The following is a 17076-nucleotide window of genomic DNA, read 5'->3' on the forward strand; positions in this document are numbered from 1 at the left end:
AGGGGAGGCTCTTGAGGTACAATGGAATGAAGACTTAATATGACAGCTGCAATATGATAATATTTACTTAGAGCAGTTGTCTCTTTTAGAAAATCCATTTTCATATACCATATTAAAGATCCTGAGGTAATAGCCAAGGCAATGTGGACGGTATCCAGCTCACCTGCTGCCTCTATCCCTTGGATTGACTTCCCTGATGCACGGAAACCTTGGTAAGACCGTGAACTTGCAGGAATAAAGAGATGAATCCAGCATCAAAGTTAAACAGCGTTGTGGGTTCCTTTATTCAAAATAGTACAGATCCATACAGTGACAGCATCACCTCAGTGTTCCAAATAACCGTCTACGCGTTTCGAAGAAAACGTGTTCTTAATCATGACTGACCAGAAATTCCCAAATTGCAGTACTTGTAGAGTTAAGTAACAACCACTCCTCCCATCTCCAGGTGGTGATTAGAGGTAGTAAATTGTGGCAAACCCCAACCAAAAGAGCCAATGGGAAAGTCTGAGCCAAACATTGGTGTAAGTTAAAAATGTGTATAAAACCAAATTCGTGCACTTAAAATACATACTATTCAGGCTTTTAAGTCTAAATCAGGAATGACAATACACAAAGACCAACTTCTCGCAAACAAAATGGAAACAATGTGTTCCTGTCAATACAGTAGGTGGGAAAGATGGTAACAATCTGCCTACCTTGGTTGTTACGTATAGCAACTAATTTCAGCAGGTCAGACAGGTAGTATCGGAATGTATTTTGATCCTACATAAAGATGATATTTTACATGGCCTGCTACAAGATGGCTATAGAGTGGCAGCCAGACAGTCTCCCACTCTGGCATCTTCACTGTCTCCTTCATTGTTTGCTTCCACTTCACAGAGAACTGAAGCCAGTGCCTGGCTAAAGTATACTGGGTTCACACGGTGCGGCAGCCATCCCTGCAGGACTTCTGCCCACCAAAATGTTCCAGGATTCTGAACATACTCTACATTTCCCCATTAGGTCTTACATCAATTGTATTACCACTGGGGTTATTTATGTCATCAGATGTACACAGTGTGATTTACTTTATGTGGGGAGTACCATAAGAAAATGAAAGAACAGAATCCTGGAGCATTTGAACTATGTTACCAATGCTTCGTATGTTAATATTTCGAATGCAGCCAGGCACTTTATTTCAGTACATGACAGGAGCCTGCAAACTTTTTGCGCTTTTGGAATCGAGCGAGTTTTGCCCTCCATTCGAGGGGGCAATTTCCAAAAGCGTCTAATACAGAGGGAAGCCTTCTGGATTCTTCGATTATAAACGAGGCATCCAGAAGGCCTGAACCTGAAGAAAGAACTTATGTATCTATATAAGGATTGAGTCCATTCCTGGTGTCTTTATGTGTTCATTCCATTCAGAGGAGCAATTATGAAGACAGATCTGCCATATCTGGTTGTATTTTTTTGCTTTGCCTTTAACATTGGAAATCACTGTTCAGACTATGCGGTTTTTCAGGAACACATTCTTTCCGTTTTGTTTGCGGGAAGTTGGTCTTTCTGTATTGTCATTCCTGATTTAGACTTAAGAGCCTTTAATAGTATATATTTTAAGTGCACAAATTTGGTTTTATACACATTTTTAACTTACACCAATGTTTGGCTCAGACTTTCCCATTGGCTCTTTATTCCTGTAATAGCCAAGGCCCCTTGTTCTGATTCATCATCTCTTAGCCACAATGGAGAACCCTTACAAAGAGCATCTCTCACTCTGGAATATCTCCAGTATCCTACATTACACAGAAAACTCATTGATTGGAATAAGCATATTGTCATGCTTAAAGGGGTTGTGTCACTTCAGCATATAGCATTTATTATTTAAAGATAGTTAATACAAGGCACTTAGTAATGTATTGTTATTATCCATATTGCTTCCTTTGCTGGCTGGATTCATTTTTCCATCAAGTTACACACTACTCGTTTCCATGGTTACAACCACCCTGCAATCCATCAGCAGTGGCCGTGCTTGCACACTATGGGAAAAAGTGCATTAACATTCTCTACATGATAAATGCCACTTTGCTGAAGTGACACAACCCCTTTTAATTTGCCCTTTGGTGGCTGCAGGGAAATGAAACACTTATTGTCAGGTCTTCTTACAGATTACAGTTGACCACTGGTAGTTCCAGCAAGATGACAGTATGTGTCAGTAGACACAAGAGGACAGTAGGTGTCCTGCCTTCTAGATCACTGTATTCACAGCACTCAACGAGCACTGTGCATACAGATCAGGAAGCGCTGTGCGCTTCCTGTCCTGGCCCGGTGGTAATGTGACCGCTGGGGCCGGGAGAGTGCAGGAGCTGTCGGGTCTTCCATAGACCTCGATCAGCCCTGCGCTGAGGCTTCACAGCACTGTATACTGCTGTACAGCCTCTCTGGGGGGTGCATTTCCCCTGTAACTGGGGCTACTGTGTCAGCCCCAGTTACAGGAGAAATCAATAGTGAAAAAAAAAAGTAAAGTTAAATGTCCCCCAGAGGTCTTTTATGACCTTATGGGGGATGCAAAGTGTAAAAATAAATAAATAAATAAATAAAGTGTTTAAAAAAAAAAAAAAAAGGTTTCACATGTAAAAAACAAATAAAGTAATAAAAAAAGAATTTTTAAATAGAAAAAATAAAATGGACATTTTTGATATTGCTGCATCCGTGACTGCCGGCTCTATAAATATATCACATGATCCACTCTGTCCAATAAACACCATAAAAATAAAAACTGTGTCAAAAAAAGCAATTTTTGTCACCTTACATAACAAAAAGTGCAACACCAAGTGATCAAAAAGGTGTATATCCCACAAAATGGTACCAATTAAACTGTCACCTCATCCCGCAAAAAATGAGCCCCTAAAATCGCTAAAGAAAAACAAAAAACTATAGCTTTCAGAACATGGAGACATTAAAACATCACTTTTTTGTTTAAAAAATGCTATTATTGTGTTAAAGTGAAATAAATAAAAGAAGTATACATATTAGGTATTGCCATGTCCGTAACAACCTGATCTATAAAAATATCACATGACCTAACCCCTCAGGTAAACACCGTAAAAAATATAAAAACAGTGCCAAAAAAGCCATTTTTTTTGTCGCCTAACATCACATGAAGTGCAACACCAAGCGATATAAAAGGCGTATGCCCCCCAAAATAGTACCTCATCCCACAAAAAATTTGACCCTACCTAAGGCAATTGGTTAAAAAATAAAAAAGCTATGTCTGTCACTAAAACATTTTTGGTTTAAAAATGCTTTTATTGTGTAAAACTTAAATAAATAAGAAAAAAAATCACATATTAGGTATTGCCATGTCTACAACAATCTGCTCTATAAAAATGTCATATGACCTAACCCCTCAGCTGAACGCTGTAAAAATAAATAAATAAAAACTGTGCTGAAACAAACAATTTTTAGTCACCTTGCCCCATAAAGTTTAATAATAAATGATCAAAAAATCATATGTACCCCAAAATGGTACCAATTAAAATGTCAACTATTCCTTCAAAAAATGAGCCCCTGTACAAGATGATCAGCAGAATTTTTTTTTAAAATGGCATTCATAAAATGGAGACGCAAAAACATAATTTGTTTCAAAAATGCTTTATTATGTAAAACTGAAACAAAGAAAGTAGACATATTTGATATCATTGCGTCTGTAACAACCTGCTCTATAAAAATAGCACATGATCTATCCTTTCAGACGAATGTTGTAAAAAAAAAAAAAAACTGTGCCAAAACAGCAATTTTCTGGTTACCTCACAAAAAATGTAATATAGAGCAATCAAAAATCATATGCACCCCAAAATCGTACCAATAAAACTGCCACCTTATCCCCTAGTTTCCAAAATGGGGTCACTTTTTGGGAGTTTCTACTGTAAGGGTGCATCAGGGGGGCTTCAAATGGGACAAGGCATCTAAAAACCAGTTAAGCAAAATCTGCCTTCCAAAATCCATATGGCGCTCATTTTCTTCTGTGCCCTGCCATGTGCCCTTACATCAGTTTACAACCACACGTGGGGTGTTTATGTAAACCGCAGAACATGGGTAATATATATTAAGCTTTGTTTGGCTGTTAACCCTCTATGTGTTATAGAAATAAATAGATTAAAATGAAAAATCTGCCAAAAAAGTGAAATTTAGAAATTTAATCTCCATTTTCCTTTAATTCTTGTGGAATACCTATAGGGTTAACAAAGTTTGTAAAATCAGTTTTGAGAAACGTGAGGGGTGTAGTTTCTGCAATGGGGTCAGTCATGGGAGTTTCCACTATGTAAGCCCCACAAAGTGAGTGAACTGGTCCTTTAAAAAGTGGGTTTTGGAAATTTTCTCTAAAATTTTAAGAATTGCTTCTACAATTCTAAGCCTTCTAACATCCTAAAAAATAAAATGCCATTTACAAAATGATGCCAACATAGTTGACATATGGGGATGTTAAGTAATAAATATTTTATGAGGTATTACTTTCTATATTAAAGCAGAGAAATTAACATTTAGAAAATTGCGACTTTCAAAATTGTTAGAAAATTTGGGATTTTTTCATAAATTATGGTGAAATATATTGACTCAAATTTATGACTGTCATGAGGTACAATGTGTCACGAGAAAACAATCTCTGAATGGCTCGGATAAGTAAAAGCGTTCCAAAGTTATTACCACATAAAGTGACACATGTCAGATTTCCAAAATTAGGCCTGGTCAAGAAGGGGGTAAATGGCCCGGTCTGGAAGTGGTTAACTTCCCTCCATTTTTTCCTGTGTCTCCCCTCCTTTTTATTTGTTTGTCCAAGTTTTCGCTTGGTTACTTTGTTAAACAACAGTTGTTCCAGAGGACGGTTCGGGATCACCCAAGATTTATTTGTTGGAGACAATGCGCATAATTTCTTGTTTAGTATTCTGGTCTCAAACTAAATGTAATCTTATTCAGGCATTATCAACTGTTTGAATAATTTTTGTTTATATTCAGGTGTACCAATGTGCATTTTACTTTGTATGTTCACTTTTGAAAACCAATAAAAAGATTTCAAAAATAAAAAGAATAAAGAAAAACAGGACTGCTTTCTTCTAAAAACAGTGACACCCCATCCACTTGGAACTAATACTGGACACCACAATCGTGGTGCTGTATCTGAAAAAAAATTGCAACATTTTTCTAATGCTAAGCAAATCCTTTAAATATATTCGTGAATTTACTTCTAGTCTTAAAGGGGTTGTACGGGTTCAGAGCTCCGATGCTCCGATGCTCTCCTTTGCCCTGCGCTAAATCGCGCAGGGCAAAGGCATTTTTTGGAGATCCGGTGACATACTGGGGCTCTCCATGGGGCTGCCAGGAAGCCCCATGACGTCACCGGCACTGATAGGCGGGATTTAGTGCTGCCCTAGCCAGTAAAATGGCTAGGGCAGCACTAAAGCCCGCCCATCAGAGCCGGTGACGTCACCGATCACACTGTCGGGCGGAAATTTTCCGCCCGGCAGTGTGTTATTGAAAACAAGAGATCTTGCCCTGCTCGATCTAGTGCAGGGAAAGGGAGCGCATCGGAGCATGAAATTTGGTGAAAATAAGGGTATGTCTGGGTTCAGCTCTGAACCCGGACAACCCCTTTAAGTCTGAATGCTTAATAGATTTCCTTTGATATAGTCACACACAGAATAGTAATATATCTCTTTTATCATTTTTAATTATGAAAACATGATCCAAGTTATTTTGTACAGCCAAAACCCCTGTCATTTGTCATCATGGTTAAACAGTTACCTTTACCATTTACACCTTTGATCTGACAACGGAGATAATAAATATGTTCAATTAGGCCATTAATCTAACTGATCAAATTACTAACGCATACAGTCATGGGGCTGGCAGGAAATACAATATCTACCCAAGATGAAGAATCTGAAGTGTCTCATTGAAGTAGTTTAGCTGCTAAACATGAATATGAGTATACTCATCCTTTATACAGTATGTAATAGTAAATTCTAAAAAAAAATAGAAATACTTTGAAGCCCACGTATCAGTGGCCCCTAATGTTCATAAACTATTATCATGGCAGAGACTGATGGTTAAATTATTTCCTTTTCACTGTTCTCTTTAGACAGCAGAATGTGTGTCCCTGCCACAATCTATGACTGGCACCTTATACATTTTTGCATACTATATATTTCATAAAGGAGTATTCTGATGAGTCTGATGAGATTGTTCCTTTAAAATGGCACTCTAACAATAACCAGGGCATCGCCTGACCAATTAGAATTCCTTTTTATGATATAGACAGTTGTTGGAAGAGGGATCACATGTCACCTGTTGTCAAATGTAGCTACAGCAGTCACAAAGGAAGAGTATACATACAGAGTATGACAAGACAGGGAAGCACATGTCTACTTCCCTGGCTTTTTCTTATGATGGGTGGCAAGGTGCAAAGAATCTGCACATGATGTCATTCAGCCCAAGCCCAGTCCTGTACACATCCGTCTTACATTCTTACATCTGTATAGATAGTGTAACATGGTGTTTATGTCTTATGGTGGCTTGGACTAATGGGAGTAAATGCACACTAAAGAGTACATAGACTAATACAGTTTAAATTAGGATATAAGGCACTGCTCTAACACAATGATATGTATCTCTTTCTGCCTTATCTAGATCTCAAGCAGTACAATGGAGAAGCTATCTGTCACACTATAATGATAATGAAATGACCATGCTGACTCTGTCTCAGTCTACACAGTAAACGTGAAAAGGGCAGTCTTTTATGTGTGGGCAATAGTTATTCATATATTTCAGGATTTTTTTTTTTTACATGGATAGTCACATAAAAAAAAAAACACCAACATTGTTAAACCAAATATACATCTGATTTAAATACATATACAATTTTCGATTATGCATTTTCCTCAAGTGTTGACATGAAAGAAATTAGCATTTATACTCATGAACATATAGCCCTAAAAGGTCCAAAACCTTCCAAAACTCCATTTTTTTGATATATGACATAAAAACTAGAATGAAGTGAATTGGTTAAACTATGATGTACGCTAAGAACAAGTCATATAAACTAAAGGAGCAAAATGTAATGAAAGGTCTTTAGAAATGTTAATGTACTTTGGCAGGACTGGAAGTCTGAAATGAATGTGGTTGTTAGGTCACTCAAAGTAACATATGCTTTTACTAAGCTATAGTCTTTATTTCTTTCCTAATCAGACATAAATGCTCTATGCACTTTACGTTTGTCAAGTCTCTTATTTAGAAAAAGGGATTTCTAATGTTGGCTTCAATAGCAAAAAAAAAAAATTACTGGGTAGAATTTACCATCAGACCTAAAATAACACACTTTTCCTACATAGCCATGGTATTAAAAAGTAATTGATTTTCTATAAAGCAATCATATGTCATAGGAAGGGAGCCATTTAAGAGATATCTAACAAGAGAAAAAATGAACAGGTACTGAACAACTGGAAATAATGAAGTCATAGTAATAGATTTTCAAAAGCAATTAATTTATTGCAGTAATCTTGGGTATAATGTACCAGTTACTCCATTTTATATGAACAATTTTGTTCAATCTAATTATACATATGGCATAGATTTTTTATCTGATATATATAGTACACTATAAATCACACACCCTCTTTATAGCTAACTAAACTAGACCACTAGGCTTAGTAATACATCATGATGAAGATTAGTTAAATATTCAATAAAAACAGATCCATCTGTTACATATTCCCTGTCCAAATACGTGATGTGGAAGTGACTACAATCAGTTAATCTATCTCTACTCACCCAATCTTGAACTAAACTTCCACTCAGGTAGCAAATTTAGCATAAATCATACCCTAACACAGTCCATAGACTCCAAATACACACTGCCTCCACTTATGGATTTCTGGGGGACTTAATAGATATCCCAACACACACACACTATACACTCCAGCAGTCAAATGATTAAACACTTTTAAAATGTCTGTAATTTTTTTTTAGAACAACAAAAACTAAACAAATTAGTGTTCAGCTTCAATTGAAAATGATTACAAAAATCTAAATAAAGACAAAATAAAATGATATAAAGAAACAAACACGCAGTTACAAAAATAAAAAGGATGCAAAACAGAAGGATTTAACACAAGTCTTTCTGCTTCCTGGAGGCTAAGAGAAATGAGGGAATACACCCCAGACTTAGCTTGTCCCAAAATGTAAGCCCATTTGGTTGTTCAAAGCAGGATTTATAGTCTCACTCCTTTTCTCAGGTTTCATAGTAGCCAATTAATTTATTAGGTAAAAACATAGGTTATTTCTAAGGGGTAGTTAATAAGGGGGAAGGCTATGGAGCCTTTTAGAACATACAAAGATTAACCATATAAAATTATTTAAAATAAGTCAGAATAAGAGAAACAAAATAAAGTTACATAAAAACAAACACACCATTATAAAAAATTATGACAGACAAAAAGATCTAGCAAAAGTCTTTCTTCTTTCTTTAAGTTAAGCGAAACAAGGGAACACACCTCAGTCTTAGATGCCCCCAAAAAAGTGAACCTCACTTGATTGTTCAAAATAGGAATTATAGTTTCACTTCTTGTCTCAGGTTTACATCTTCCCATAATTTTTTTTGACAAAAGCATAGGTAATAAGGTGGGAGTATAATGACTTCTAAAATATAAATTTTTCTATACTTATATTTATGATAAGGGTAGGATGTTTAGTTTAGACACAGTGATGTCCATTTGCCCATAATTTGAAGCATTTACAAACCATGCTTAGGTGTCACATCTCTCACTTTCTCTAATCCATTCAGCTCTGGTTCCTGCTACCCCATGTTTCAACCCACATCAAAAGATTTTACCAGTTCAAAGAGTCTTTGAGCCCCTTAACCTATCATGACGTACCTGTACATCATATGTGTTAAGGGGTTGTATGGAGCGGGCTCACATCCTGATCTCATGTCATATGCGGCGGGTTTTGGCTGTATAATACAGCAGGCACTCACTGGCAGTAGCAGGTTTGGAAGTTACTCTGACCCTGATGATTTAATCCCTCAGATTTTTGTTGCAATAACAACCAAAACATCTGTGGGGTTAGACAGAGGGAAGGGGAGTCCCTCTGCTTTTCGATCAGAGACCTCACAGTGAAATCACAGGCTCAGATTGGTTGTTATGACAGCCTGAGACCTTGAGAAGGCTCCAATTGATGTCATAGAGAGCTGCCAGAAAAGCAGTGCTTGAAGCACAGCCTGACAGCTAGCTAGTAAAAATCCCATAGACTGCAATAGTAATCTATTGCAGTTTATGGGACAAGCGATCTGAAAATTACATGTTCAAGCCATTTTTAGGGGACTAAAAAATACTGTAAAAAATTCTGAAATGTTCACATCATCCCAATTACTCAGTACTTGGTTGCCAATGATATATACAATGTTTACTCTTTCCTGGGAAATATTGTTCTAGAAATGGGCAGGGGTCATAATTGTACTAACTGAACATCTGTGTACAAACTGGATTTCAAAAAAGTTGGGACACTAAACAAATTGTGAATAAAAACTGAATGCAATGATGTGGAGATGGCAAATGTCAATATTTTATTTGTAATAGAACGTAGATGACAGATCAAACGTTTAATCCGAGTAAATGTATCATTTTAAAGGAAAAATACGTTGATTCCAATTTTCACGGTGTCAACAAATCCCCAAAAAGTTGGGACAAGTAGCAATAAGAGGCTGAAAAAAGTAAATTTGAGCATAACGAAGAGCTGGAAGACCAATTAACACTAATTAGGTCAATTGGCAACATGATTGGGTATAAAAAGAGCTTCTCAGAGTGGCAGTGTCTCTCAGAAGCCAAGATGGGTAGAGGATCACCAATTCCCACAATGTTGCGCAGAAAGATAGTGGAGCAATATCAGAAAGGTGTTACCCAGCGAAAAATTGCAAAGACTTTGCATCTATCATCATCAACTGTGCATAACATCATCCGAAGATTCATAGAATCTGGAACAATCTCTGTGCGTAAGGGTCAAGGCCGTAAAACCATATTGGATGCCCGTGATCTCCGGGCCCTTAAACGACACTGCACCACAAACAGGAATGCTACTGTAAAGGAAATCACAGAATGGGCTCAGGAATACTTCCAGAAACCATTGTCAGTGAACACAATCCACCGTGCCATCCGCCGTTGCCAGCTGAAACTCTACAGTGCAAAGAAGAAGCCATTTCTAAGCAAGATCCACAAGCTCAGGCGTTTTCACTGGGCCAGGGATCATTTAAAATGGAGTGTGGCAAAATGGAAGACTGTTCTGTGGTCAGACGAGTCACGATTCAAAGTTATTTTTGGAAATCTGGGACGCCATGTCATCCGGACCAAAGAGGACAAGGACAACCCAAGTTGTTATCAACGCTCAGTTCAGAAGCCTGCATCTCTGATGGTATGGGGTTGCATGAGTGCGTGTGGCATGGGCAGCTTGCATGTCTGGAAAGGCAGAAAAATATATTCAGGTTCTAGAACAACATATGCTCCCATCCAGACGTCATCTCTTTCAGGGAAGACCCTGCATTTTTCAACAAGATAATGCCAGACCACATTCTGCATCAATCACAACATCATGGCTGCGTAGGAGAAGGATCCGGGTACTGAAATGGCCAGTCTGCAGTCCAGATCTTTCACCTATAGAGAACATTTGGCGCATCATAAAGAGGAAGGTGCAACAAAGAAGGCCCAAGACGATTACAGTTAGAGGCATGTATTAGACAAGAATGGGAGAGCATTCCTATTTCTAAACTTGAGAAACTGGTCTCCTCGGTCCCCAGACGTCTGTTGAGTGTTGTAAGAAGAAGGGGAGATGCCATACAGTGGTGAAAATGGCCTTGTCCCAACTTTTTGGGGATTTGTTGACACCATGAAATTCTGATTCAACATATTTTTCCCTTAAAATGGTACATTTTCTCAGTTTAAACTTTTGTTCCGTGATTTATGTTCTATTCTGAATAAAATATTAGAAGTTGGCACCTCCACATCATTGCATTCAGTTTTTATTCACGATTTGTATAGTGTCCCAACTTTTTTGGAATCCGGTTTGTAGTAATTATGTTCTAATTGGCACATTCCGATAAATGTCATTGTCCTAAAGTAACCCTCAAGTTCATGGTAAAAATTCCACATTACATGCACAAAGTATAGTTAACATACATGATGCCCAGCCTTTTCAATATTGCTGTTGCAGGTTGTCCCACTCCAAGAAATCTCTTCATAGACGTAAAATTATCGGTAGATTGTCAATCAACCCTATGAAAAGTACAGTGTATTTCAGTAGTCTCAGGCACTCTCAGGTGATGGCACTGTACCTTTTGCTACCGCAGAACACCTCTGACACCTAAAATCAAGTTAATTAAGTTCCTCAAACATTCTTCACAAAAAAAAAACCTATTATGCCTTTCATTACTTCCAGCCACTTTCAGTGAGAACTCACCAGCTATGAAAAGCTTTTTTGTCAAACTGAATACTCTACTAAAATGTTTTGCATATCACTAAAACTACCACTAAATCTTAGGCCTCATGCACGCGACCATATATATACTGAGGTCCACAAATTGAAGCAAAATTGAATCTAGATATCATGGAATATATGTATTATTGTCACCATTTTTTCTTTTTATCGACTAGTCGCATATGTGCCTTAATTGCTTTCTGCATGGACCCCTGAAAGTGGCAGATATAATATAGTCCATCTATCTTCTGTGGATCTGTGGTTATGTGCATGAGGCCTTATATAGGTCTATAGGAAAGACTGTGAGACATCCGTTTTTGTTTTTGTGGGTCCATTGATTTCAATGTGTCTGTTGTCCACATTTAGCAGCCAAGTACTGTATAGGACATGTTCTATCCTTTTGTAGAATGGACGTACAGATGCAGAAAGCACACAGCATAGATATCACATGGATGTCATCCATATTTTGCAGATCTGTGTTTTTTGGGCCTTAAAATACATACAGTCGTGTGCATGGGGCCTTAAAACCTATATAATAATCTTTATTTATATAGCGGCACCATATTTATATAGCAGCACTTTACAATTAAGAGAGTTCATGTACAAATCAAAAGACATCACAAATTTACAGGGTAATAAACAACTAAAACACTAGAAGTGAGGGCCCTTCTCGCAAGAGCTTACATTCTATAAGAAAATGGGGGTGACACAAAAGGTAAAGTTGGTTATTTTACAAAGCAGTCCAGCCACCTATATACTAAATAGAGTTGTGCAGGCTAGGCAGTGTGCGTTAGGTGTGGCGATTACTGTCAGTTTACCCAACATAATTTGCCTGCCTGAAAAGATGTGTTTTTAAGGCACGTTTGAAGCTAAGGAAGTTGTGAATTAACCTGATTGCCTGAAGAAGTGTGTTCCAGAGAGCAGGTGCAGCTCGTGAAAAGTCTTGAAGATGGGAGTGAGAGGTTCAAATTATGGAGGATGTTAGTCTTAGATCATTGGCAGAATGGAGAGCACAAGTAGCGTGGTAGATGGAAATGAGGGAGGGGATATATGGAGGTGCAGCACTGTGGAGAGCTTTGTGGGTGAGAAGTTTGAACTGTATTCTGTGATGAATGGGCAAGCGGTGAAGTTACTGGCACAGGCTAGACGCAACAGTATAGTGGGTGTACAGATAGATGAACCTGGATCCTGCAGTTAGGACAGATTGTAGGGGGGAGAGTTTAGTAAGAGGAAGACCAAATAATAATGAGTTACAGTAGTCAAGACGAGAATTTAAGACATAGGAGTTAAAATAATTATCAGCAGAGTTGTCCAAGAGCCAAGGAAGACATGTAAAGAGCTACAGAAAGACCTGGGATCAGTAAGTAATGCACTCAACCTCCATGGCCTGTATGCACACTCACCAAGCAAGACTCCATTGCGGAACAAAAAGCATCTTTAAGCGCAACTAAAGTTTGCTCAACAACATTTAGACAAGCCTGTGAAATACTGAGAGAGTATAGTCTGGTCAGATGAGACTAAAATTGAACTCTTTGGATGCCATAATACACACCATGTTTGAAGGCCAAAAGGCACCGCATATCACCCCAAAAACACCATACCAACAGTTAAGTTTGGAGATGGGAACATCGTGTTGAGGGGCTGTCTTTCAGCATACAGTACTGGCAAACTTCATATAATTCAAAGAAGGCTGAATGGACAAATGTAACGAGACATTCTTGATAAAAATCTGCTGCCATCTACCAGGATGATGAAGATGATCCCAAACACACAGCCATGGAAACTTTCAATTGGTTTCAGAGAAAGAAAATAAAGCTGCTAGAGTGTCCCAGCCAATCACCCGACCTGAATCCAATTGAAAATCTATGAAAGGAACTAAAGGTCAGAGTTCATAGAAGTAGCTCAAGGAACCTTCAGGATTTGAAGAGTGTTTGTGTGGAAGAATGGGCCAAAATCACACCTGAGCAAGGCATGCAACTAGTTTTTCCATACAGGAGGCGTCTTAAAGCTGTCATCACCAACATTGGATTTTGCACGAAGTATTAAATACATTTCAGTAAGCGTGTTCAATACTTTTTCCCTGTGTCATTTATCATTATTACACAAAACATAATTTATGGACATCTATGGTTTGATTTATTTGCCTGTGTGGATTGGATGGGTTGTTACCGACATCTGGTGAGAATTTCATGTTAATAGCACCTTTAGAAATATATTTACTAAGAAAATTGGTGACATGTTGAATACTTATTTCACCCGCTGTAGTTTTTTTTAGTAGTGGGGTTATAACAGAATGTTTGAAAGAGGACAGAAAGCTATCAGAAGAGAGAGAGGTTAAATGGGTCATGGGTCGAGCAGAAGAGAGAAGCCTGGAATCTTCTTCTTCCATTATGTGAGAGGGAGGAGGATTGAAGCTGGTTGGAGACCAGGAGATTATTTCCTGTTAGATGTACCAATCTTATCACTGAAGTAAATAGCCAGGTTTTCTGCACAGAAATCAGTGATATGCACATGCATTTAAGGGCTTAGAAGGGAGTAAAAAGTATTATAGTCGAGTTGTTTGAGAGGGAGGATATGAGAGAGGTGAAGTAGTACTGCTTGGCCATATTGAAGACTGATTTGTAGGTTGTAAGCATAAATTTATAATAGAAGATATCTGCAGGTAGTCATAATTTTCTCCATAAGCATTCGGCACACTTTTACCTCGTTTCCACTGAGCGGATCGGTTCGGGTCGTTTAGAATGGAACGGGTTTGAATGGTCCGGTCTATTCTGGTGAGCGTTTCCACTGCAAATCGGACCGCCGGGGCCATACAGGTTTTAGAAAAAATGCCTCTCATGATGTCACACTAGTGCGACGAGAAACGTGATGCAGCGTCACTCAGCGTCAGCCAAACAACAACAACAACAATGGAGGTCATTCAGCAGCTCGTCTTTTCTCTGCTAGCCTTTTGGTTCGTAATAGGCAAAATTCATACCGCACTGTATGAGAGAAGGTTGCGAGCGGCAATGAGAAACACAGCCGAAAAGAGAAGAAAACTTTTAGCTTGGATGTGTAGCCGGGAGGAGAAGTATACATTTGTGCTGCTAAGACAAAGACGGCAGCGCTATAGGGTAAGCACAACTGACTGACTTACCTGAAACACACACACACACATACACTGACACACTGAAACACACACTGACCTACACACACACTGACCTACACACACACACTGACACACACACACTGACCTATACACACACTGACACACACAGACCTATACACACACTGACACACACACACACTGACACACACTGACCTATACACACACTGACACACAGACACACTCACTGACCCACACACCCTGACCTATACACACACTGACACACACACTGACCCACACACCCTGACCTATACACACTGACACACTCACACTGACCTATACACACACTGACACACTCACTGACCCACACACCCTGACCTATACACACACTGACCTATACACACTGACACACTCACACTGACCTATACACACACATACACTGACCTACACACACACACTGACACACACACTGACCTATACACACTGACACACTGCATTTTTTACAGATGCTTCTCCTTTTGGCAAAGCAGCGCCGCCGACCAGTGATTTGGGCATTCCCTCGTGCCAATGAGTGGTGGAATGTGACCGTCCCAGGATTCACCCACAGACAGTGGGTGCAGAATTTAAGGATGTCAGAGGAAACCTTCTCATTCCTTTGTGCAAAGCTACGTCCAGTGATGGAAAAGAAAAGCACCAACTTCAGAGCCTGTTTGCCTGTAAGGAAAAGAATTGCCATTGCACTGTGGAAGCTGGCTACCAACAGTGAATACAGGAGTATAGGTCATCTTTTTGGTGTCAGCAAATCATCAGTGTGCCGGTGTGTGCAGGACTTCTGTAAGTCTGTGTGCACATTGCTAGCGCCTGAAATTGTTCATTTTCCTAACAGGGAAAAGCTCAAAGACATGGCTGAGTACTTTGAGAACAGGTGGGGCCTTCCACAGTGTGTTGGTGCTATTGATGGCTCACACATACCAATAATAGCACCACAAGAATACCACACTGACTACTTCAACCGAAAAGGCTGGCATTCCATCATCCTCCAGGGAGTAGTGGATGGCAAGGGACTATTCTGGGATGTGAATGTAGGAAAGCCTGGGAGTTTGCATGATGCTCGGGTTCTCCGATTGTCAACATTTTGGGATTGGGTTGGCCAGGGAGGCCTGTACCCTGTTAGCACTAAGAACATTTGTGGGGTGAATGTTGGCTATTATGTGCTTGGGGACTCTGCCTATCCTTTACAAAATTGGCTCCTGAAACCATTTCCAGACAATGGGCGCCTAACAACAGAGCAGCAAATCTACAACAAGAAAACATCCAGGGCACGTGTTGTAGTGCAAAATGCGTTTGGAAGACTTAAGGGTAGATGGAGGTGTCTTATGAAGAGGAATGACAGTGACATACAACTAACCAAATCCATGGTCCTAACGTGCTGTGCTCTTCACAATCTTTGTGAAAGTCATGGAGAAGACTTTGACCAGGATTGGAATACATCTCCAGAAGAGCCAGTACCAGTAATAGCAGCACAGGATATGGAAGAAGAGTGCAGTGAAATACGTCAGGCTCTGATGAGGCACCTTAACGTTAACGTTGTTACCGTGAATAATTAAAATCTTTAATTACTTTTTGCTAAATGCTAAATAAAATCAGACATACTCAGAGAAGTCGTTCTTGTTTTTTATTCCACAAAAAAAATCATCTTCCTACATATTTTGTAAAGGCAAAATTTTGATAATGTAGAAACATTGTTTACAATAAAGAGCTTGTAAAGGTTTGTTTTTTATTAAGCTAGTGCAGGGATATGCAATTAGCGGAAATCCAGCTGTTTTGCAGAACTACAAGTCCCATCATGCTTTTGCCTCTGGGTGTCATGCTTGTGACTGTCAGAGTCTTGCTATGCCACATGGGAATTGTAGTTCTGAAACAGTTGGATATCCACTAATTGCATATCCCTAAGCTATTGCATTGTTGTTTTTTTCTTCAATTTCACTTCCAATAAATGTTTTTTTTTTTTTTTTCTTTGTATGAATTTCTAACTTCCTGTTCCTCCTCAGTAAGCTGTTCAATAAGCTGTGCTGACTGACTAAACACAGCTCAGATGATGTTGTCTGGTTTACTGAGAAGGAACAGGAAGTGAGAAATTCAGACCAAGAAAAAAAACATCTAAAAAGGAAATTAAAGGAAAAGGTAAACCAAAAATGCCAAGTATATTCGCAATTACATCTACAATGCAAAAATGAGAAGAAATTAAGCGATCGGGGGTGCCCTTTGTTGAAATCCAGGCTCCACCGTCCAAGGGGGGTGATAACGCAAAGGAGGCAGAAGGGAATCAAAGCAGCAGCACAAAGAAAGCCATGTGCAGCAAGGAGCAAATGTGTCCAATCTTGTGTGATCGCTGATGGCTCAAAGGAGCCTATTAAAAAAAAAAAAAAATCTAACCTTTAAAACCCACTCTAATTATATATTTTTAAACGTAAACATGGGTACAGGTCCTGTGC

The 17076-nt window shown here is 38.9% G+C and overlaps 1 protein-coding gene across 1 annotated transcript; it reads left to right on the forward strand.

Annotated features, from left to right (window-relative positions):
• The first annotated feature begins 15210 nt into the window (after positions 1–15210).
• Positions 15211–16188, forward strand: LOC120990878 (protein ANTAGONIST OF LIKE HETEROCHROMATIN PROTEIN 1-like). The gene has a single exon (XM_040419762.1). The coding sequence runs from the start codon at positions 15211–15213 to the stop codon at positions 16186–16188; it is 978 nt and encodes a 325-aa protein (XP_040275696.1).
• Positions 16189–17076: the final 888 nt, after the last annotated feature.

The sequence above is a fragment of the Bufo bufo genome, chromosome 2 (genome assembly GCF_905171765.1).
Source record: "Bufo bufo chromosome 2, aBufBuf1.1, whole genome shotgun sequence".
NCBI classification, from domain to species: domain Eukaryota; kingdom Metazoa; phylum Chordata; class Amphibia; order Anura; family Bufonidae; genus Bufo; species Bufo bufo.

Coding starts and splice junctions, on each gene's coding strand:
- LOC120990878 (XM_040419762.1), top strand. CDS start 15,211: ATGTCAGAGGAAACCTTCTCATTCCTTTGTGCAAAGCTACGTCCAGTG.